Raw genomic sequence first — 20,420 nt, 5'->3', positions numbered from 1 at the left:
TATAGAGCTGAAGCACTGCTATTAGTGATGAGCGAGTTTACTCGTTGCTCGGGTGATCTCCGAGTATTTGTTAGTGTTCGGAGATTAAGTTTCCATCGCCTCAGCTGAATGGTTTACAGCTATTAGCCAGGTTGAGTACATGTGGGGGTTGCCTGGTTGCTAGGGAATCCTCACATGTAATCAAGCTGGCTAGTAGCTGTAAATCATTTAGCTGCGGAGATGAAAATGTAATCCCCGAAAACTAACAAATACTAGGAGACCATCCGAGCAACAAGTACACTCACTCATCACTAACTGCTATGTATAGCATGGGCGATCGGATGATCGCAACTTCAAGTCTCCTAAGATAACTATTAAATACTGTAAAAAGTAAAAAAAAAATGTTTTTAAAAATATGAAGAAAAAAATAAGTTCAAATCACCCCCTTTTGCTCCATTAAAAATAGAAGAAAACAACAACACATATTTGGTATTGCTGCATTTAGAAGTGTCCGATCTATTAAACTATAAACTAAATTAGGCAGACTGGTAAACTGCGTAATGTGAAAAAACTAGTATGGAGAGAATTACATTTTGCCTGAAGCAACATTGAAATAAAATGCAATAAGAGGCGAATAAAACTTCGCATTTATGCCAAATTGGTATCAATAAAAACCTCAGCTCAGGGTGTAAAAAATAAGCCATCAATCAGCCCAAGAAACAAAAAAGCTACAGGTCTCGGAAAATGGAGACAAACGCAATAACTTTTTTTCTTACACATTTCTGATTTTTTTTTTTTTCACCCCTTAAATAAAAAAATAAACTATACATGTTTGGTATCTTCAAACTCATACTGACCTGGGGAATCATATTGCCAGGTAAGTTTTACCATATAGTGAACATGGTAAATTAAAATAGCCAAAAAACAATTGTGGAATTGCACTTTTTTGCAATTTCACCACACTTTGAATTTTTGTTTTCTTTTACAATACACTATATGGTAAAATCAATGGTGCCATTCAGAAGTACAACTCGTCCCGCAATAAATAAGCCCTCATATGGCTATATCTATGGAAATATTAAAAAGTTATGGCTCTTTGAAGAAGGGGAGGAAAAACAAAAAAAGAAACAGAAAATGGCCATGGCTTGAAGGGGCTAAAAGATTCCCTTAAAACAACAAGTAAACTTTGCGAAAGACACCTTTCCATAAGGGCTATATATATAGACAATAGGGGAATATTAAAGGGAGTTTTTCACCCCCAGAATCGTACATGAGCTGTGGCCACCGGCATCAGGGGCTTATCTACAGCATTCTGTACTGCTGTAGATAAGCCCCTGATGTAACCTGAAAGATGAGAAATAAAGGTTAGATTATACTCACCTGAAGAGAGGGTCCGGGTCCGATGGGCATCTCAGTCCGGGTCCGATGGGCATCACGGTCCGGTCCAGCGCCTCCCATCTTCATCAGATGACGTCCTCTTCTTGTCCTCTTACCGCGGCTCTGGCGCAGGCGTACTTTGTCTGTCCTGTTGAGGGCAGAGCAAAGTACTGCAGTGCGCAGGCGCTGGGCCTCTCTGACCTTTCCCAGCACCTGCACCCTTCAGTACTTTGCTCTGCCCTCAACAGGGCAGACAAAGTACCCCGAAGCTGCGGCAAGAAGAGGACGTCATCGTAAGAAAATAGGAGGCGCAGGACCAGACCGCGAAGCCCATAAGACCCGGACCGCAGCGGGATCGCCCCTGGGTGAGGATAATCTAACCTTTATTTCTCATCTTTCAGGATACATTGGGGGCTTATAAGCCCCTGATGCCGGTGGCCGCAGCTCATATATGATATTGGGGGTGACAGATTCCCTTTAAAAAAGGTCCTGTATGTAGATAATGCTGTTGCATACTTGTTATGGCATCACCTGTTCTTTTGATCTTTCAGTGCTGTTGTGAAGTTGCCTCTAGTTATCGATTTTTATTTGTTTCAAAGGTAAAATCACTCAGATATTTGAGTACAAAAAATGTCAGAAATTGACTGAGGTTTTCGAACAGCAGCATGGCATATTCAGTGGATGGTCTAAGAGTAAATCAAAACAGCAGAGGGTACAATAAGTATAGAACAGCAATAGCTACACACAGGAGCAAATAAATAATAGCCTTTTATTGTGTTCACCTAAATGGGATAAGGAGTGATCAAAAAGTTGTATGTACCCCAAAGTAATAACTATTAGAAAGTACAGCTGACCCCTCAAACACATACAACATATCAATGAAAAAAGCAACATAAAATAAGGGTTTCAGAATATGATGATTCATACTAAATATCACTGCACAATTGTGAGCATAATCGTCAGTAAGAAGGTCCTACATTAGTCTAAAGTCAACAGTGTACAGAAATGCCAGGCGCCAGATTTTGTTTGGCTATGTGGCTGACGCAGGACATAATATACATCTTTCTGGAATTCAGCACAGGTGCGAAGAACGGTGGTGGTATTATGTATATATTATAGTTAGCTGTGTAGTGACAGATAGGGAGAGGTGAGAGGGAATAGGGTCACTGGTGAGATTGCATCAAGCAGCCTGATAACGTCTTCTGTGACTGGTTCAAAGACAAAGCGTGAACTTGCTGAAGTAACTACAAACACTATCAGGAGTTAGAAAATGTTTAAAAGGATTACAAAAAAACAGCACATACATATTATATTGTAATACGGTACATTAAACTATAGAACATGGGCAGAATGCTTACACATTTACATTCACTCACGTTGTCCTGTGTTAGTGCTGTCTGCAATAGTTACTATTGTTATTTGATCTATATTTACAGATTGCAAGCTTGCGAGCAGCACGGCCCTCACTCCTGTAACTGGTCAAATGTGTGTTACTTACAGCTTCATTATAAAGTGCTGCAGAATCTGTTGGCACTATATACTGGAAATAAGATTATTATTATTATTTTATTAGTAACGTTCTAAGTATTAGAAATTGTGTCCTGCAAAATTCGATGTAGGTACATATTTCTTAAAAGTAGTAAGAATCTTCCCCAAAACTATAAAACATACTGTAGGTATTGCTGTAATAACCTACAAAATAAAATGATCTTAACTGTTCATTTTTTTTGAACAATGAACACAAAAAAAAATTAAACTTGGAAAAACTTGTTTTTCAATATGCTACGTATGTGGTAAAAGGAAATGTAAAAATAAGGTTTGCCCCGGAAAAAAGTAGCCCTCATATGGCTATATCAAGCAAAATATATACCTGTACTTTGGGCTTGAAAAGAAAACCTCTTTTTTCTCTTTGTTTGCTTTCGTCTGGTCAGCCTTTCTGAGTCTTGACTGCACTCCAGTTTCAACCACAGCGTAAGACTGAATCCATCCGACATGTGTGGCCAACAATTCTGACCAACCAAAGGTAAATGGATAGGTGCGATATGCCAGGGGCAGGCCACCTGATCACAATGAAGATCTTTATTTTGCCATGTTTTTGTTCTTCGACAGAATGCTGGTAGTTTTCCAGGGGTAAAGCCAGAAGATTTGTGTGCAACACAGTTTGCTCCTAACAAGTTCTGCTGCAGAGGAAAAGTCACGTGTTTCAGGGGTATCATGCCAGTGTTGGCTTCAGTGATCTTGAGGACTCCTTTTAATAGGATTTCCTAAAACAATAAAAGAACATACATTCAGGAGTAAAATAACGTACTTATAAAATTCACATTACTGAGATATCACAATCCATTACACTCACAGAAATGTAAACTGCTAAGTGCCATATTGGTTTAACTATCCCAATTTACGTGGTAATAATATTCTCTAAGGCGAAGCCATCAATATTTCTTACTAGAAAACATTGGTAAATTGCAATTTTAATTATTCTATTAAATTGATGGTATACTCACATTAGGCAAAGAATTTTCCAAGAAACAATGCAACAGGAGGGCAAGCTCATCTGAATTTATACTATGGCCCATTAATGTAACCAAAATGTTGATCAATACTTCATGACATTCTGAAAGGAAGGAACATGTTTATTAAACAGCGCTTGACACAAGGCGTTTCCCCACTCTGTAACATTACTGTAAACGTACCATTCAGCTCATGCTGCGTATTATACCTGTAAGCTATCAATCCTATAAAGCATCAGCGCAGCGTCACACCGACAGCTAAACACAGCATTATATTCACCTCTGGGGTAAAGTGAACATCATCCCCATATACCCTTAAATTAACTAATAGATGAAGCATAGAGAGCACAGAAATATACAGACTATATAGAATACAGGTGTATCCTGTCTCTGAGCAGCCATCACCACCATGGAGAAACACAGTCTAGTGCTGAGCTAGTGTAGAATGCCATAAAAGCTCTTGGATTCTGCTCTCTCAGAAAAAACTAAAGCATGAAACCCGAACAGGAGCGGACAACCAGATAGTGCATGTTCCCGGCAGCACTTTGTATCACCTCGCATCAACAAGGTGAAAAATGCAATTATTCTTTCTGTTGGTGCTCTGATATGAAAACTAAATAACCAGACTCTAAAATGTTTGAATCTGATCATTTTTTGATTAATTGATCTGAAGATTTCTCCTGATGCCCACTTCTCCCAGGTGCTGGACCCCATACACAAGACGTGAGTGCTAGGACTTATTTACACCTTTTTACCATATGGAACTTGCTACATTCTTGTGATATTAAGAATTTGGACTGCTTTCATTACCTTAAACTACATTTAATAAGTTTTGCCTTTTGTACCTAAAAGAACCCATTTGCTAAGCGTGATCAGGTGTAGAGAAGTGGAGGTGTGCAGAAGACTTTCTGTAATCGCTCATTCAGATGTCAGTGATTTTCTCAATTTTCTCTTTAAATCAGTGGGGGGGAGGGGAGCTTGTATTTTAATCAGAGGTTTATGAGAGTTTGGTCACTGTCAGTTTTTACCATCAGTGTTTCGTCAGTTTTTCTTAGATGGAAAAAAAAAATATTACAATTTCTCAACATTTAAAAAGGCTGAAGCTGACCTTGATAATTAACCCTTTCATCACCTTGGGTTTTTCAGTTTTTTTGCGTTTCCATTTTTTTACTCCCCTTTTTCCCAGAGCCATAACTTTTTTATTTTTCTATCAATATGGCCATGTGAGAGCTTGTTTTTTGCGGGACAAGTTGTACTTTTAAATTATACCATTGGTTTACCATATAGTGTGACAAAATTCAAAGTGTAGTGAAATTGCAAAAAAAAGCGTAATTCCACAAATTTTTTTTTTACCACGTTCACTAAATGCTGACCTGCCAGCCAGGTCCAAATCAACCAAATCAGACTATGATTCTGCAGGTCATTAAGAATTTGTAGATACCAAACAAGTAAAGAAATCGACATTTTCCGAGAACCGTAGTGTCTCCATTTTTCTGGATCTGGGGTTGGGAAGAGCTAATTTTTGTGTGCCGATGTTTTTATTGATACCATATTGTTGCCTATGCGATCTTTTGATCGCCCGTTATTTCATTTTAATGCAATGCTGCGGAGACCAAAAAACATACTTCTGGCGTTATGATTTTTTTTCTCGCTTCGCTATTTACCGATGAGATTAACTATTTTTATATATTGCTAGATCGGCCGATTCTGAACCCGGCAATACCAAATCTGTGTATTTTTAATTTTTTTGTTTTATTTTGAAAGGAGTGAAAAAGAGGTGATTTAAACTTTTATATTTTTTAACCCCTTCATGACCGTGGGATTTTTCGTTTTTCCGTGTTTGTTTTTCACTCCCCTCCTTCCCAGAGCCATAACTTTTTTATTTTTCCGTCAATTTAGCCATGTGAGGGCTTATTTTTTGCGAGACAAGTTGTACTTTTGAACGACATCATTGGTTTTACCATGTCGTGTACTAGAAAACGGGAAAAAAATTCCAAGTGCGGTGAAATTGCAAAAAAAGTGCAATCCCACACTTGTTTTTTGCTTGGCTTTTTTGCTAGGTTCACTAAATGCTAAAACTGACCTGCCATTATGATTCTCCAGGTCATTACGAGGTCATAGACACCTAACATGACTAGGTTATTTTTTACCTAAGTGGTGAAAAAAAATTCCAAACTTTGCTAAAAAAAAAAATTGCAAATTGCGCCATTTTCCGATACTCGTAGCGTCTCCATTTTTCATGATCTGGGGTCGGTTGAGGGCTTATTTTTTGCGTGCTGAGCTCGCGTTTTTAATGATTTCAATTCGGTGCAGATACGTGCTTTTGATCGCCCGTTATTGCATTTTAATGCAATGTCGCGGCGACCAAAAAAACGTAATTCTGGCGTTACGATTTTTTTTCTCGTTACGCCTTTTAGCGATCAGGTTAATGCTTTTTTTTATTGATAGATCGGGTGAATTCTGAACGTGGCGATAACAAATATGTGTAGATTTGATTTTTTTTTTATTGATTTATTTTGATTGGAGCGAAAGGGGGGTGATTTAAACTTTTATATTTTTTTATTTTTTTCACTTTTTTTTTTTTACTTTTGCCATGCTTCAATAGCCTCCATAGGGCACAGCACGATCGCCTCTGCTACATAGCAGCGATCTGCTGTTCGCTGCTATGTAGTAGAATTGCAGATGTGCTGTGAGCGCCGACCACAGGGTGGCGCTCACAGCTACCGGCGATCAGTAACCATAGAGGTCTCATGTGACGGGTGTCGGCGATGACGTCATTTCTGGCCGCCTGGCCGGATGCGGTAGTTAAATGCCGCTGTCTGCGTTTGACAGCGGCATTTAACTAGTTAATAGCAGCGGGTGAATCGCGATTTCACCCGCCGCTATTGCGGGCACATGTCAGCTGTTCAAAACAGCTGACATGTCCCGGCTTTGATGCGGGCTCACCGCGGAGCCCTGCATCAAAGCAAGGGAGCCGACATCGGACGTACCATACCGTCCGATGTCAGTAAGGGGTTAAAAAACTTTTTTTTCTTTACATTTGCTTTTACCCCTTTACCCCCAAGGGTGGTTTGCACGTTATGGACCAGGCCAATTTTTACAATTCCGACCACTGTCCCTTTATGAGGTTACAACTCTGGAACGCTTCAACTGATCCCAGTGATTCTGACACTGTTTTCTCGTGACATATTGTACTTCATGATAGTGGTAAAATTTCTTCGATATAACTTGCGTTTATTTGTGAAAAAAACGGAAATTTGGCAAAAAATTTTGAAAATTTCTTAATTTTCCAACTTTGAATTTTTATGCAATTAAATCACAGAGATATGTCACACAAAATACTTAATAAGTAACATTTCCCACATGTCTACTTTACATCAGCACAATTTTGGAACCCAAATTTATTTTGTTAGGGAGTTATAAGGGTTAAAAGTTGACCAGCAATTTCTCATTTTTACAACACCATTTTTATTAAGGGACCACATCTCATTTGAAGTCATTTTGAGGGGTCTATATGATAGAAAATACCCAAAAGTGACACCATTCTAAAAACTGCACCCCTCAAGGTGCTCAAAACCACATTCAAGAAGTTTATTAACCCTTCAGGTGTTTCACAGGAATTTTTGGAATGTTTAAATAAAAATGAACATTTAACTTTTTTTCTCAAAAAATTTACTTCAGCTCCAATTTGTTTTATTTTACCAGGGGTAACAGGAGAAAATGGACCCCAAACGTTGTTGTACAATTTGTCCTGAGTACGCCGATACCCCATATGTGGGGGCAAACCACTGTTTGGGCGCATGAGAGAGCTCGGAAGGGAAGGAGCGCCGTTTGACTTTTCAATGCAAAATTGACAGGAATTGAGATGGGACGCCATGTTGCGTTTGGAGAGCCACTGATGTGCCTAAACATTGAAACCCCCCAAAAGTGACACCATTTTGGAAAGTAGACCCCCTAAGGAACTTATCTAGATGTGTGGTGAGCACTTTGACCCACCAAGGGCTTCACAGAAGTTTATAATGCAGAGCCGTAAAAATAAAACAAAAATTTTTTTCCACAAAAATTATTTTTTAGCCCCCAGTTTTGTATTTTTCCAAGGGTAACAGGAGAAATTGGACCCTAAATATTGTTGTCCAATTTGTCCTGCGTACCCTGATACCTGATATGTGGGGGGGAACCACCGTTTGAGCGCATGGCAGAGCTCGGAAGGGAAGGAGCATCATTTGGAATGCAGACTTAGATGGATTGGTCTGCAGGCGTCACATTGCATTTGCAGAGCCCCTAATGTACCTAAACAGTAGAAACCCCCCACAAGTGACCCCATATTGGAAAATAGACCCCCCAAGGAACTTATCTAGATGTGTTGTGAGAACTTTGAGCCCCCAAGTGTTTCACTACAGTTTATAACGCAGAGCCGTGAAAATAAAAAATCTTTTTTTTTTCCACAAAAATTATTTTTTAGCCCCCAGTTTTGTATTTTCCCAAGGGTAACAGGAGAACTTGGACCCCAAAAGTTGTTGTCCAATTTGTCCTGAGTAGGCTGATACCCCACATGTTGGGGTAAACCCCTGTGTGGGCACACGGGAGAGCTCAGAAGGGAAGGAGCACTGTTTTACTTTTTCAACGCAGAATTGGCTGGAATTGAGATCGGACGCCATGTCGCATTTGGAGAGCCCCTGATGTGCCTAAACAGTGGAAACCCCCCAATTATAACTCAAACCCTAATGCAAACACACCCCTAACCCTAATCCCAACGGTAACCCTAACCACACCTCTAACCCAGACACACCCCTAACCCTAATCCCAACCCTATTCCCAACCGTAAATGTAATCCAAACCCTAACCCTAACTTTAGCCCCAACCCTAACTTTAGCCCCAACCCTAACTGTAGCCTTAACCCTAGCCCCAACCCTAACCCTAGCCCTAACCCTAGCCCTAACCCTAGCCCTAACCCTAATCCTAACCCTAATCCTAGCCCAAACCCTAACCCTAATGGGAAAATGGAAATAAATACGTTTTTTTTATTTTTTTATTCTTCCCTAACTAAGGGGGTGATGAAGGGGGGTTTGATTTACTTTTATAGCGGGTTTTTTAGCGGATTTTTATGATTGGCAGCCGTCACACACTGAAAGACGCTTTTTATTGCAAAAAATATTTTTTGCGTTACCACATTTTGAGAGCTATAATTTTTCCATATTTGAGACCACAGAGTCATGTGAGGTCTTGTTTTTTGCGGGACGAGTTGATGTTTTTATTGGTAACATTTTCGGGCACGTGAAATTTTTTGATCGCTTTTTATTCCGATTTTTGTGAGGCAGAATGACCAAAAACCAGCTATTCATGAATTTCTTTTGGGGGAGGCGTTTATACCGTTCCGCGTTTGGTAAAATTGATAAAGCAGTTTTATTCTTTGGGTCAGTACGATTACAGCGATATCTCATTTATATCATTTTTTTATGTTTTGGCGCTTTTATACGATAAAAACTATTTTATAGAAAAAATAATTATTTTGGCATCGCTTTATTCTGAGGACTATAACTTTTTTATTTTTTTGCTGATGATGCTGTATGGCAGCTCTTTTTTTGCGGGACAAAATGACGCTTTCAGCGGTACCATGGTTATTTATATCTGTCTTTTTGATCGCGTTTTATTCCACTTTTTATTCGGCGGTATGATAATAAAGCGTTGTTTTTTGCCTCGTATTTTTTTTTTGTTACGGTGTTTACTGAAGGGGTTAACTAGTGGGACAGTTTTATAGGTTGGGTCGTTACGGACGCGGCGATACTAAATGTGTACTTTTATTGTTTGTTTTTTTTATTTAGATAAAGAAATGTATTTATGGGAATAATAATTTTTTTTTTCTTTATTTAGGAATTTTTATTTTTTATTTTTTTTTTTTACACATGTGGAAATTTTTGTTTAAACTTTTTTACTTTGTCCCAGGGGGGGACATCACAGATCGGTGATCTGACAGTTTGCACAGCACTCTGTCAGATCACCGATCTGACTTACAGCACTGTAGACTTACCAAGCGCCTGCTCTGAGCAGGCACTCGGTAAGCCACCTCCCTCCCTGCAGGACCCGGATGCCGCGGCCATCTTGGATCCGGGACCTGCGCGATGCTTCCCTATTCATGTTTGATCGCGGTGTGCCGGGGGTTAATGTGCCGGGGGCGGTCCGTGATGGCTCCTGGCACATAGCGCCGGATGTCAGCTGCGATAGGCAGCTGACACCCGGCCGCGATCGGCCGCCCTCCCCCCGTGAGCACGGCCGATCGCGCTGAACTTACTATTCCTGTAGGATAGCTGCGGAGACACCATCACGTGTTTCTCAACGCAAGCAGTGAATAGCCAGACCTTTCCCCGGGAAGGAACAACCATGGGAAGGGCAGCATCCAATAAAGGAAAACATCCAATACAGGAAAACCACCTATGCCAAGCATGGTATCCATCCACAGACAGCTGTTTCGGGGTGTTTGCCCCTCATCAGTGTGGAGTAGGAATCTGGCTATTAGGAGCAGTGCCTAGTAAAAGGCTGTAAAGGCACAGATGATTGGCCTCGGGGAGACCAAAACATCTGAACACCGCGGAGACACCATCACGTGTTTCTCAACGCAGTGATGCCTTTACAGCCTTTTACTAGGCACTGCTCCTAATAGCCAGATTCCTACTCCACACTGATGAGGGGCAAACACCCTGAAACAGCTGTCTGTGGATGGATACCATGCTTGGCATAGGTGGTTTTCCTGTATTGGATGTTTTCCTTTATTGGATGCTGCCCTTCCCGTGGTTGTTCCTTCCCGGGGAAAGGTCTGGCTATTCACTGCTTGCGTTGAGAAACACGTGATGGTGTCTCCGCAGCTATCCTACATGCATTTGCATATTTCCCATAAGGGATGGGGGCAGTGTTTTGGATCACTGCGTTGAGAAACACGTGATGGTGTCTCCGCGGTGTTCAGATGTTTTGGTCTCCCCGAGGCCAATCATCTGTGCCTTTACGGACTTACTATTCCGTCCTTGGGAAGTAGGGTCCACCCCACATGGACGGAATAGTACGTCCAATGACAGAAAGGGGTTAATAATCTCCATGGAAGACTAGAAGCTGCTATCTTCTGATAGATACACTTCAGCCCTGCTGTGTGTAGCAGAAATGCTCACTTGCTCTGAGCGCTGGCAACTGGGCAGTGCTCATAGCTAACTGGCAATGACAACCGCAGGGGCTCCTGTAGACCCTGGGTTATCATGCCAACCCTTTGGCGACCCGCTGTCATGTGACATGGGTGCCGATGGGGGGGTTTGTGAAGCGGCATTTAACATTTTTTATTTAACAGCCGCAGATCGATCACGATTCCTCCCGCAGCTGCTAGGCGCACATGTCAGATGGTCCCTGAAAAGTTGCAGGCTCATCACCGGAGCCCGCAGCAAGCAAGGGGAAGCGACCTTGGACGTACCTATAAGTCCAAGGTTGTAAAGGGGTTAAACATCTAACACCTTCAATAGCGCAATGCAGCTATCTTTGGTACTGCCATATATCCGTGAGCAGCTATAAACAATACTGTACAAAATGTATCTTTCAAAATATCAGTTATCAAGTCACATACATAGACAGATACATTTTATAGATATAAATATTTTATAAGCAAGGACAGTCACCATATTTACCACGGTGAAGAAAAACCCATAGTTATCCAGTGTAGACAATATTGAAAACTCACACTACTAAGTTAAAACAGAGATGCTGCATTATGAATAGGACATATATACTTGTACCAACAATGTAGGGATCTTCGATGTCAGGAAATATGACATAATGTCTTACTGTTGGATCGCACACTGAACTCTGCTACATCTTTTGGTTTTGTAGACACACGCTGCAGCTTTGATCCCCCGCACAACCCCTCCTTCTTTATCTCTCTCCCTGCATGTGTAATCCTATACTCAACAGGTGTTTCCTTTGTCCTAGTACAGGGTTCATTTAGGATCAAAATATAACGGTGCTGAAGAGCCATAGAACCACAAAACTTACCCTTTTGAATGGGCACCGGCAGAACCATACTCCAGAGAATTTTCTAAGCTCAGGGACCAGCAGAATCCAAGTAGTGGATTACTGCTTAACCGAGGCACATAGCCAAATCGTATTTAGACTTAAATGAACGCCCATTTCGTGCTGAGAAAAATGATAATTTTGTCTTCCTTCTACGGGCTTCTCCCCAGGAGATTTAGCTAATAGCAGGATTTCATAACTTTCAGAAAGGGGAGTATTCAGCCACCCAGTGAGGTCAGAACAGGGGGGAATGCCTTGGTTTTGGGCACAGGTATAAAACTGAAAGGCGGGACGAGAGGGCAGGTTTTTGACCAGGAAGCCTGCTACAGGAGGCTCTGCAGCCAGCCTGATGCATTGGGATGTTGCCCCTGCCCCACCCCCACATGGCAACCATGATATGAGATAACTAATGTTTTTTCAACTTTAATCCCTTTTTATTTGTAATTGTCCGTACATACTATAATTGTATACTTTTTAAACACTCCCTAATCTTTTTGGAGTAAAAGCTATAATATTTACTAGTGCCGTTTTCCTAAGTCCTCTGACCTAAACAATTGCTACAGATTGGGTTGGCTCCTGAACCGCTATTAATCATAGTAATAGGAGCTGGAGGCAGCAGAGCGTACTGAGCTTGTTGGGTAAAGCTGGCAGTGACAGAAAGGGGTTTATAAGTGTATTGCCCAGCTGCGAATAGTTATATCGTCCTCACTGCAGGGTGCCCAATAGCCAGTACACGACTGGGCAGCCTTTCTGGCGACTAATTATCCTAGGTGCCGTTCCCTGATTGACCTGAAGGTAAGGGGGCGCCAGAGAGCTGCAAGTTCCAAACCGGAACTGAGAAGCGGGATATAAATAAATCCCTGCTGACACACTGGGGGCAACCAAACACCCCCAGTTCATGACACTCCACTTTTCTTAAAGGTGCTATGTCAGCACAGAATGACTGTTCAAACCAAGTATAGGCACTTGGTGCATCAGTGCAGTGCTAATCATTTAAAAGGGTACTCCAGGAGAAAAAAAATTGTACTGTCCCTGCCTTAATAAATTATAAAGAGGAGATGCCCAGTACCTTTCTATCACGGGCAGCACGGTGGCGCAGTGGATAGCACTACAGCCTTGCAGCGCTGGGTTCAAATCCCATTAAGGACATCTGTAAAGCGTTTGTATGTTTTCTCCGTGTTTGCATAGGTTTCCATTGGGTTCTCCGATTTCCTCCCACATTCCAAAGACATACTGATAGGGAATTTAGACTGTGAGCCCCATCGGGGACAGCGATGATAACGTGTGCAAACTGTAAAGCGCAGTGGAATATGTTAGCGCTATATAAAAATAAAGATTATTATTACCTCTAGAACACTTCTCATTCAGTGTGACAGAAGTTGCTCCTCAATGCTCCCCCCACAGCAGTGTGAACCTCTCCGCTGTAACAACCAGTCTGAAAGAGTGGGAGTGCTTGCTCCTGGCTTTTAGTAGCAGCAGTCAGGCCCCTGATGTCTCCTCCTCTGCAGCGTGAGATAAGGAGGCGTAACCTGCCCCCTGACTTCTAATAGTAGCCAGGTGCCTGATAATGTCTCCTTCACTGTAGGGCTACTAGCAGGGAGCAGGCTACTTCCTGCCAGCCACACCCTTTAACCCCATGCTGCAGACAGAGAGACATTATCAGGGAGCTGTCTGTTGTGACAGAAGATGCTCTTTACTGCTCACCCCTCCCTGGGACCTTACATCAGTGTGCAGCTCCATGCTGTAACTATCAGACTAGCTGTTACTTACAGAGGGCAGCTTCACACTGCTGTATGTATTGTCCCACACGAGAGGGAGAGCAGTGACTAGCAGCCCCTGTCACACTGAATTCCAAGGGTTCTAAAGATAACAGAACTGCAATGGGTATCTCATCTTTATAGTTTATAAGGGCAGGGACAGCACAAAAATGTTTTCTCCTGGAGTACACCTACATCTTCACACCAACTTGTTTTCCCTCAAACTCCACCCCCCTCTTCTTTGATTGACACCTCTGGCTTTACAGAGAGGTAAGATAGATGAAGAAGCAGTAAGGAAGGCGTAATTCAATGTTTGGTCATGTCATGATGCCCTGAGTGCCTCTACTTGGTTTAAACAGTCATTCTGTGCTAATAGAGTTCCCTTAAGTACTTGTTTTCAACATGCTGTCTGACTTTATTTGCATCCCATACACTTGTATTGGCGAGGTTGATCCAAGACTTGCATCAGAGTTGGAGAAGTCTCAATAATTTAGTGTGGACAATCACTTCAGAGTGGGACCGAACCATCCATATGGATGTGGACTCTTCCGGCGTCATATTTCCACGCTTTACAAAAAACTCCTGACTCCCACTGAATACAGTATAGCCACAACCGGCCTCACTGGATCGAGACTCTCGTTACCAGATACTGACAACGTGGATTTGCTATCTATAGTCTGTAAATATACGCCCACATGCTAGATATGTTGGAATGACCTTTATCTTTAACATATACATATCTCCAGAAAGGGGCTACAAGATGGGAATTTTCGGAATAGTGATATGCTTAAAAAGTGACACTTCTCAAGTTGACATCACACAATGTCTGATCGTGTGAGGCGATATAGAAATTTTGGCTAATAATTTGGAGGAGACTCATTAAGTGCTTTACCCCCCCAAGCCTGTTTTCACCTTCATGACAAGGCCAATTTTTTCTGTTATTATAACTGTAAATTTATATTAAATTTTATAAAGGATTAACATTCAAAAACATGAATTTGAACAATTACATTAAATAAAGAACTTTCAGAATCATCAAGGACGAAGTACAATAAAGCGGCGACAGACCAAACTGCATAGTAAAACAGAAAAAGCTAAAGTTCTAATAGCGCGCAATAAAGGTTACAGTTGATGCCATATTGAATCAACTCCATCCTCGAATTCATAACAGAATACTAGCCAAATAAGCAACACATAAAAAGACACACACACAATGAGGGAAGGGAGGAAAGACACAAGAGTCCGATGGAACATAAAACCTAACTGTTATTTTCAGCCCAAATATAGTCCCAGGTGGCCTAGACAACTTCAAATCTGTCCATTCTCGCATTTATCAAGGCCATCATATATTCCATCCTACGGAAGTCAGCTATTCTATTTAATACATTTTGGTAAGAGGGAGGAGAGGCCTGTTTCTACTGAAGAGCAATCAAACACCTAGCTTCAGTTTATATATGCAAAAATAACCTAGGGAAGTTCTTCCCCATCCCTCTATGAGAAACATTTAGTAGGTAGATAGCAGGATCCAGCCCACCCTCCATATAGAAAGCCTTACATGTTAAGACTTTCATCTCTTCCCAGAATCTAGTCAACCCCAGGCAGGACCAGAAGATATGATATTGGAAACCCACCGCTAAACTACAACGCCAGTATAAATTCGGGAGTTGTTGATTCTCTGTGGAGGAACTCCGGAGCAGGATAACAAAATATCAATATTTTATACGGATTCTCCCTATAGAGGGTGCAGATAGAAGATTTTGCCACTTACCTGGCCAAATTTTACAATTCTGACCAGTGTCACTTTATGTGGTGGTAACTAAGGAATGCTTCAAATGATCCTATTGATTCTGAGACTGTTATTTCATGACATATTGTACTTCATGATAGTGGTAAAATTTGTCCAATATAAACTGCGTTTGTCAAAAAAATAGGAAATTTAGCGAAAATTTTCAAAATTTTCAAACTTTTCATTTTTATGCCCTTAAGTCATAGTTATGTCAAACAAAATAGTTAATAAATAACAATTCCAATTTTGAAACATAATTTTTTAGTTAGGAAGTTAGAAGAGTTACAAGCTGTCCAACGATTTCTCATTTTTCCAACAAAATTTACAAAACCATTTTTTTAGGGAAAACATCACATTTGAAGTGACTTTGAGGGGCTTATATTTCAGAAAATACCTAAAAGTGACACCATTCTAAAAAATGCACGCCTCAAAGTCGTCAAAACCACATTCAATAAGTTTATCAACCCTTACGGTGCTTCACAGGAATTATGAATGTGGAAGGAAAAAATGAATATTTAACTTTTTTTCACAAAAAATTTACTTTAGCTCCAAATTTGTTAGTTTCACAAGGGTAATGTGTGGAAAATGGACCCTAAAATGTGTTGTGCAATTTCTCCTGAGTATTCCGATACCCCGTATATTGTGGATATCTACTGTTTAGACTCATGGCAGATCTCGGAAGGGAAGTGGCACCTTTTTACTTTTTGAACACAAAAATGACTGGAATCAAGATCGGACGTCATGTCGTATTTGGAGACCCCTGATGTGCCTAAACAGTGAAAAAAAACACAAGTGACGCCATTTTGGAAACTACACCCCTCAAGGATTTTATCCAGGGGCTTAGTGAGCATTTTGACCTCACAGGTACTACACAGAATTTAATGTTGTTTTAGCCCCAAATTTGTAATTTTCATAATGGATAATAGGAGAAAATGGATCTCGCAATTTGTCCCAAATGCCACTATACCCCATATGTGGTCAAAAACTTCTGTTTGGGCACGTGGCAGGGCTGGGAAAGGAAAAAGCGCCATTGAGGAAAAAGCGCAATTTACCTGGAATGGATTGTGAATGCCATGTTGCATTTGAAGAGCCCCTGACATTTGAAGACAGCAGAAACACCCCCATAAGTGACCCCATTTTGGAAACTAGACCCCTCAAGGAATTCATATAGGGGTGTAGTGAGTATTTTCAACCCACAGGTGCCTCATAGAATTTTATAACATTAAGACGTGGAAATATGAGATTTTAGTGGTAAAAATGTAATTTTTGTATTTGCTGCAAATTTGTTAGGTACACAAGGGTTAATAGGTGAAACTGGACCCCAAAATTTACTGCGCAATTTTTCCCGAACACGGTGCAGACCCATACGTTTGGCCAGACATCAGGGCTGAGAAGGAAGGAGCGCTATTTGGCTTTTGGAGCACATATTTGCTAGAATAGTTTGTGGGCAACATTTTCGGAGCCCCGAAGCTGCCAGAAAAGCAAAAAAACAACAAAAGCAACCCCATTGTAGAAACTGCACCTCTCAATGAATTCATCTAAGGTTGCAATGACTATTTTGTAAAATCCACGCCAGGCTTTTATTTCTGGAGAATTACAAATCTGCCAGTCTAGTACAGATACATTGTGTAAAGCCCCATATATTGTAGTGGCCCAATACATTGTGCCCAGCTTGTGCTTCTGGCGATATGCACCCATAAATTAAGTGCCTTCTATCCATTACAATATTGCCAGACATGTGGTCGCTTACTGTAGTTTAGACAGAAGGCATTTGGATTTGGGAGCGCAGAATTCACTGGATTTTATTTGAGGGGGTGGGAACCATGTCACTTTTCCAGAGACTTTGTTCTAGCAGTAACGTTTTAACCTCCTATAAATTTCCAGTGACAGATGACAAAGCTGAGTGGGGGGGCTGGTTTGGTGCAGGATAAATTAGGGTTTTTATTGGTAACATTTTGGGATACATAATATTTTTAGATCACTTCCAGAATAAGGCTGGATTACATGCTTGTGTTCTACGCTGAGCACTTACGTTGGAGCTTCAGTGTAAATCCCACAAAAATGTGATTCAGACGAATCCCCCAACGGGACCACCCACCATGAGGCAGATGGAGATACTTTGTACTCCATTTGGTGTCCGGTACGGTCCAGTCCAAAGTGACTCCATCTGCCATATAAGTGAGTGGCTCCATCTGGGGTTTTGTCTGAATCGCGGTTTTGTGTATTTACATGTACACCCCGACGTAAGCGCTTAGCAGAGAGCGCAGGATAAATGTGAGCCATGCCATATTTGGATTTTTGGGAGGTAGACTGAACAAATAGACAGAAGTACAAGAATAGTTCTTATTTTTGCGCGGTTCACTGTGCAGTATAAATTATAAAGCGGCTTTATTCTTCAGGTTGGGGCGATTACAGAAATACCAGATTTATATAGGTTTTTTTTTTAGGCTTTGCTGCTCTCACACAGTAAAAATGCTTTCTTATAAAAAGTAGTTTTTTTGTCGCCATACTATGAGAGCTGTAACTTATTAAATTTTTTTTTGGCAAACAAGAGCTACATGAGGGCTTATTTTTAGCGGGACGAGTTGTAGATTTTTTTGGTACCATATTGGGGCACATAATATTTTTGGATTGTTTTTTATTGAGATTTTTCAGACACAGGATGAACAAAACCCAGAAATTCAGATCAAAGGCATATATCACCTTGTGTATGATCTTGTATTGTGTTTTGCTCCATATCTCATAGACCAGTGATTTTCAACCAGTGTTCCGCGGCACACTAGTGTGCCGCGACACATGGTCAGGTGTGCCGCGGGGAAAGTTCCCCAAACTATGGTGCCCCCTTTGTTTTGTTCCCTGGCAATGCGCAGCGATGCGCAGTCACGGAATAACACATGCGCGAGCTTTGAACGCTCGCGCAACTTAATGACGTCACCGAGGCCGGCGCGTCATCCTGAGAGCGGAGAGACTCGCATTTGCCCGCCAATAATGCTGTGTATAATCATTAAGTCAGCAACAGCTCATTAACAGTTAATCAGCTGTTGCTGACTATATGAGCTTTTGCCTGAGTATATGAACTGTTGGCAGAATACTCAGCATATGAGCTGGTACTTTTAGTACCTGGCAGAGGTCCTTTAAGTGTGGCAGATAATGTAATACTCTTCTATTTTAGTGTGTGGCTGCGGACACTATCTCAGCAGTGATGGAGAAGTATTTGAGAATGGAAAAGGCAAATGCCGAACAGGACCCTGGACACAATTCTAACCCAGATGAAGGCCCTAGTATGAGAGGTCGACAAAAGAAAAAAGACAAGACGGTGAGCTCAAGGCAATACAGTGAAAGCTATCTTTCATTTGGATTTACTTTCACTGGGGATGCGACAGCACCAACACCACTGTGCTTGGTGTGTGGTGAGAAGCTATCCAATAGTGCCATGGTGCCAAGCAAGCTTAAACGCCATCTCCAAACGAAACACCCTTCCGTTCAAAACAAGCCGATGGTGTATTTTGTACGCTTACGTACAAACAATGAGAAAGGGGCAACTTTTTTGAGAAAAAGCACAAAGGTAAATGAGAGAGCCCTCAAAGCTAGCTACATTGTTGCTGAACTCATAGCTAAATCAAAAAAGTCACACACTGTGGCAGAAACATTAATACTGCCAGCTTGTAAAGCTATTGTAAATGAGATGCTTGGCCCTGATGCAGCCAAAGAGATAGCTAAAGTGCCTCTCTCTGATAACACAATTGCCAGAAGGATTGATGACATGTCTGCGGACATTGAAACAGTTGTTTTGGAAAAGGTGCGGATCAGTAAGAAATTTGCCTTGCAACTTGATGAGTCGACGGATATCAGTGGACATTGTCAGCTGTTGGCCAATGTGCGTTTTGTGGATGGAGAAGCCATTAGAGAAAACTTCCTATTTTGCAAGGCACTGCCAGAAAAATCAACAGGTGAGGTAATATTCCAGGTCACATCGGAATATCTTGATAAAAGTGGGCTTACATGGGAAAACTGCACAGGTGTCTGCACTGATGGAGCCGCAGCCATGGTCGGGCGCATCAAAGGCTTTGTAAGTAGGGTTAAAGAAAGAAACCCAGATGTTCTTGTTACCCACTGTTTCTTGCACCTTGAGGCCCTCGTTGCAAAGACCTTACCAGCAGATCTAGCTCCCGTGTTGGATGATGTTGTGCGCATAGTGAACTTTGTGAAGACGCGACCTTTGAGATGTCGCTTATTTGCGTCTTTGTGTACAGAAATGGGAGTGGAACATAAAATCTTATTGCTCCACACGGAGGTCAGGTGGCTGTCACGCGGCAAAGTGCTGGCCCGTGTGTATGAGTTGCGAGAGGAACTTAAAATATTTCTGACAAACGAGAGGTCCGATTATTCAAAGCTGCTTGCAAGTGATGAGTGGTGTGCAAAGCTGGCATACCTGGCTGATATATTTCAATATCTGAATGAACTAAACACACGGATGCAAGGCCGAAATGAAGACCTGCTTACAAGCACTGATAAAATGAACGGATTCCGTTTAAAGTTGCAGCTCTGGCAGCAACATGTGCAGGGTGGCAACCTTCAGATGTTCCCGCTCACCGAGAAACTGCATGATGACAGCACTGCTGCAATGTGCGAGGTGATTGGCAGATATTTGAAAACTCTTGAGGAGAAGTTATCGTTTTATTTCTCTTCAACCTTCACAGAATGCCTTGACTGGGTTAGGGACCCATACAGCTCATTATCCGTTGCTGGAAAGGACATGACTTTAAAGGAGCAAGAGGAACTCATTGAACTGAAGCAAGATCGCGGTTTAAAGCTAAAGTTTGCTGATCTTCCTTTGGACAGTTTTTGGTTATCTGTTGCCAAGGAGTTCCCCATTCTGGCCAACAAAGCTATTTTGACATTGCTCCCATTTTCGACCACATATCTATGTGAGCTGGACTTCTCAAGCTTGACTGCGATAAAAACTAA

The 20,420-nt window shown here is 41.5% G+C and overlaps 1 protein-coding gene across 1 annotated transcript in view; it reads right to left on the bottom strand.

Moving 5' to 3' along the window:
* LYST (lysosomal trafficking regulator) overlaps positions 1–20,420 on the bottom strand; it is a 591,077-nt gene that overhangs the window by 399,064 nt on the left and 171,593 nt on the right. The window contains exons 10-11 of the mRNA XM_077289098.1: positions 3,861–3,970; positions 3,227–3,620 (exon numbers count right to left, since the gene is read on the bottom strand). Of these exons, the coding sequence (XP_077145213.1) occupies positions 3,227–3,620; positions 3,861–3,970 (504 nt within the window). The remainder of the gene's footprint in view (positions 1–3,226; positions 3,621–3,860; positions 3,971–20,420) is intronic.

This window comes from Ranitomeya variabilis, chromosome 2, assembly GCF_051348905.1.
Source record: "Ranitomeya variabilis isolate aRanVar5 chromosome 2, aRanVar5.hap1, whole genome shotgun sequence".
NCBI lineage: Eukaryota > Metazoa > Chordata > Amphibia > Anura > Dendrobatidae > Ranitomeya > Ranitomeya variabilis.
This window is presented reverse-complemented; position numbering and strand designations above follow the sequence as displayed.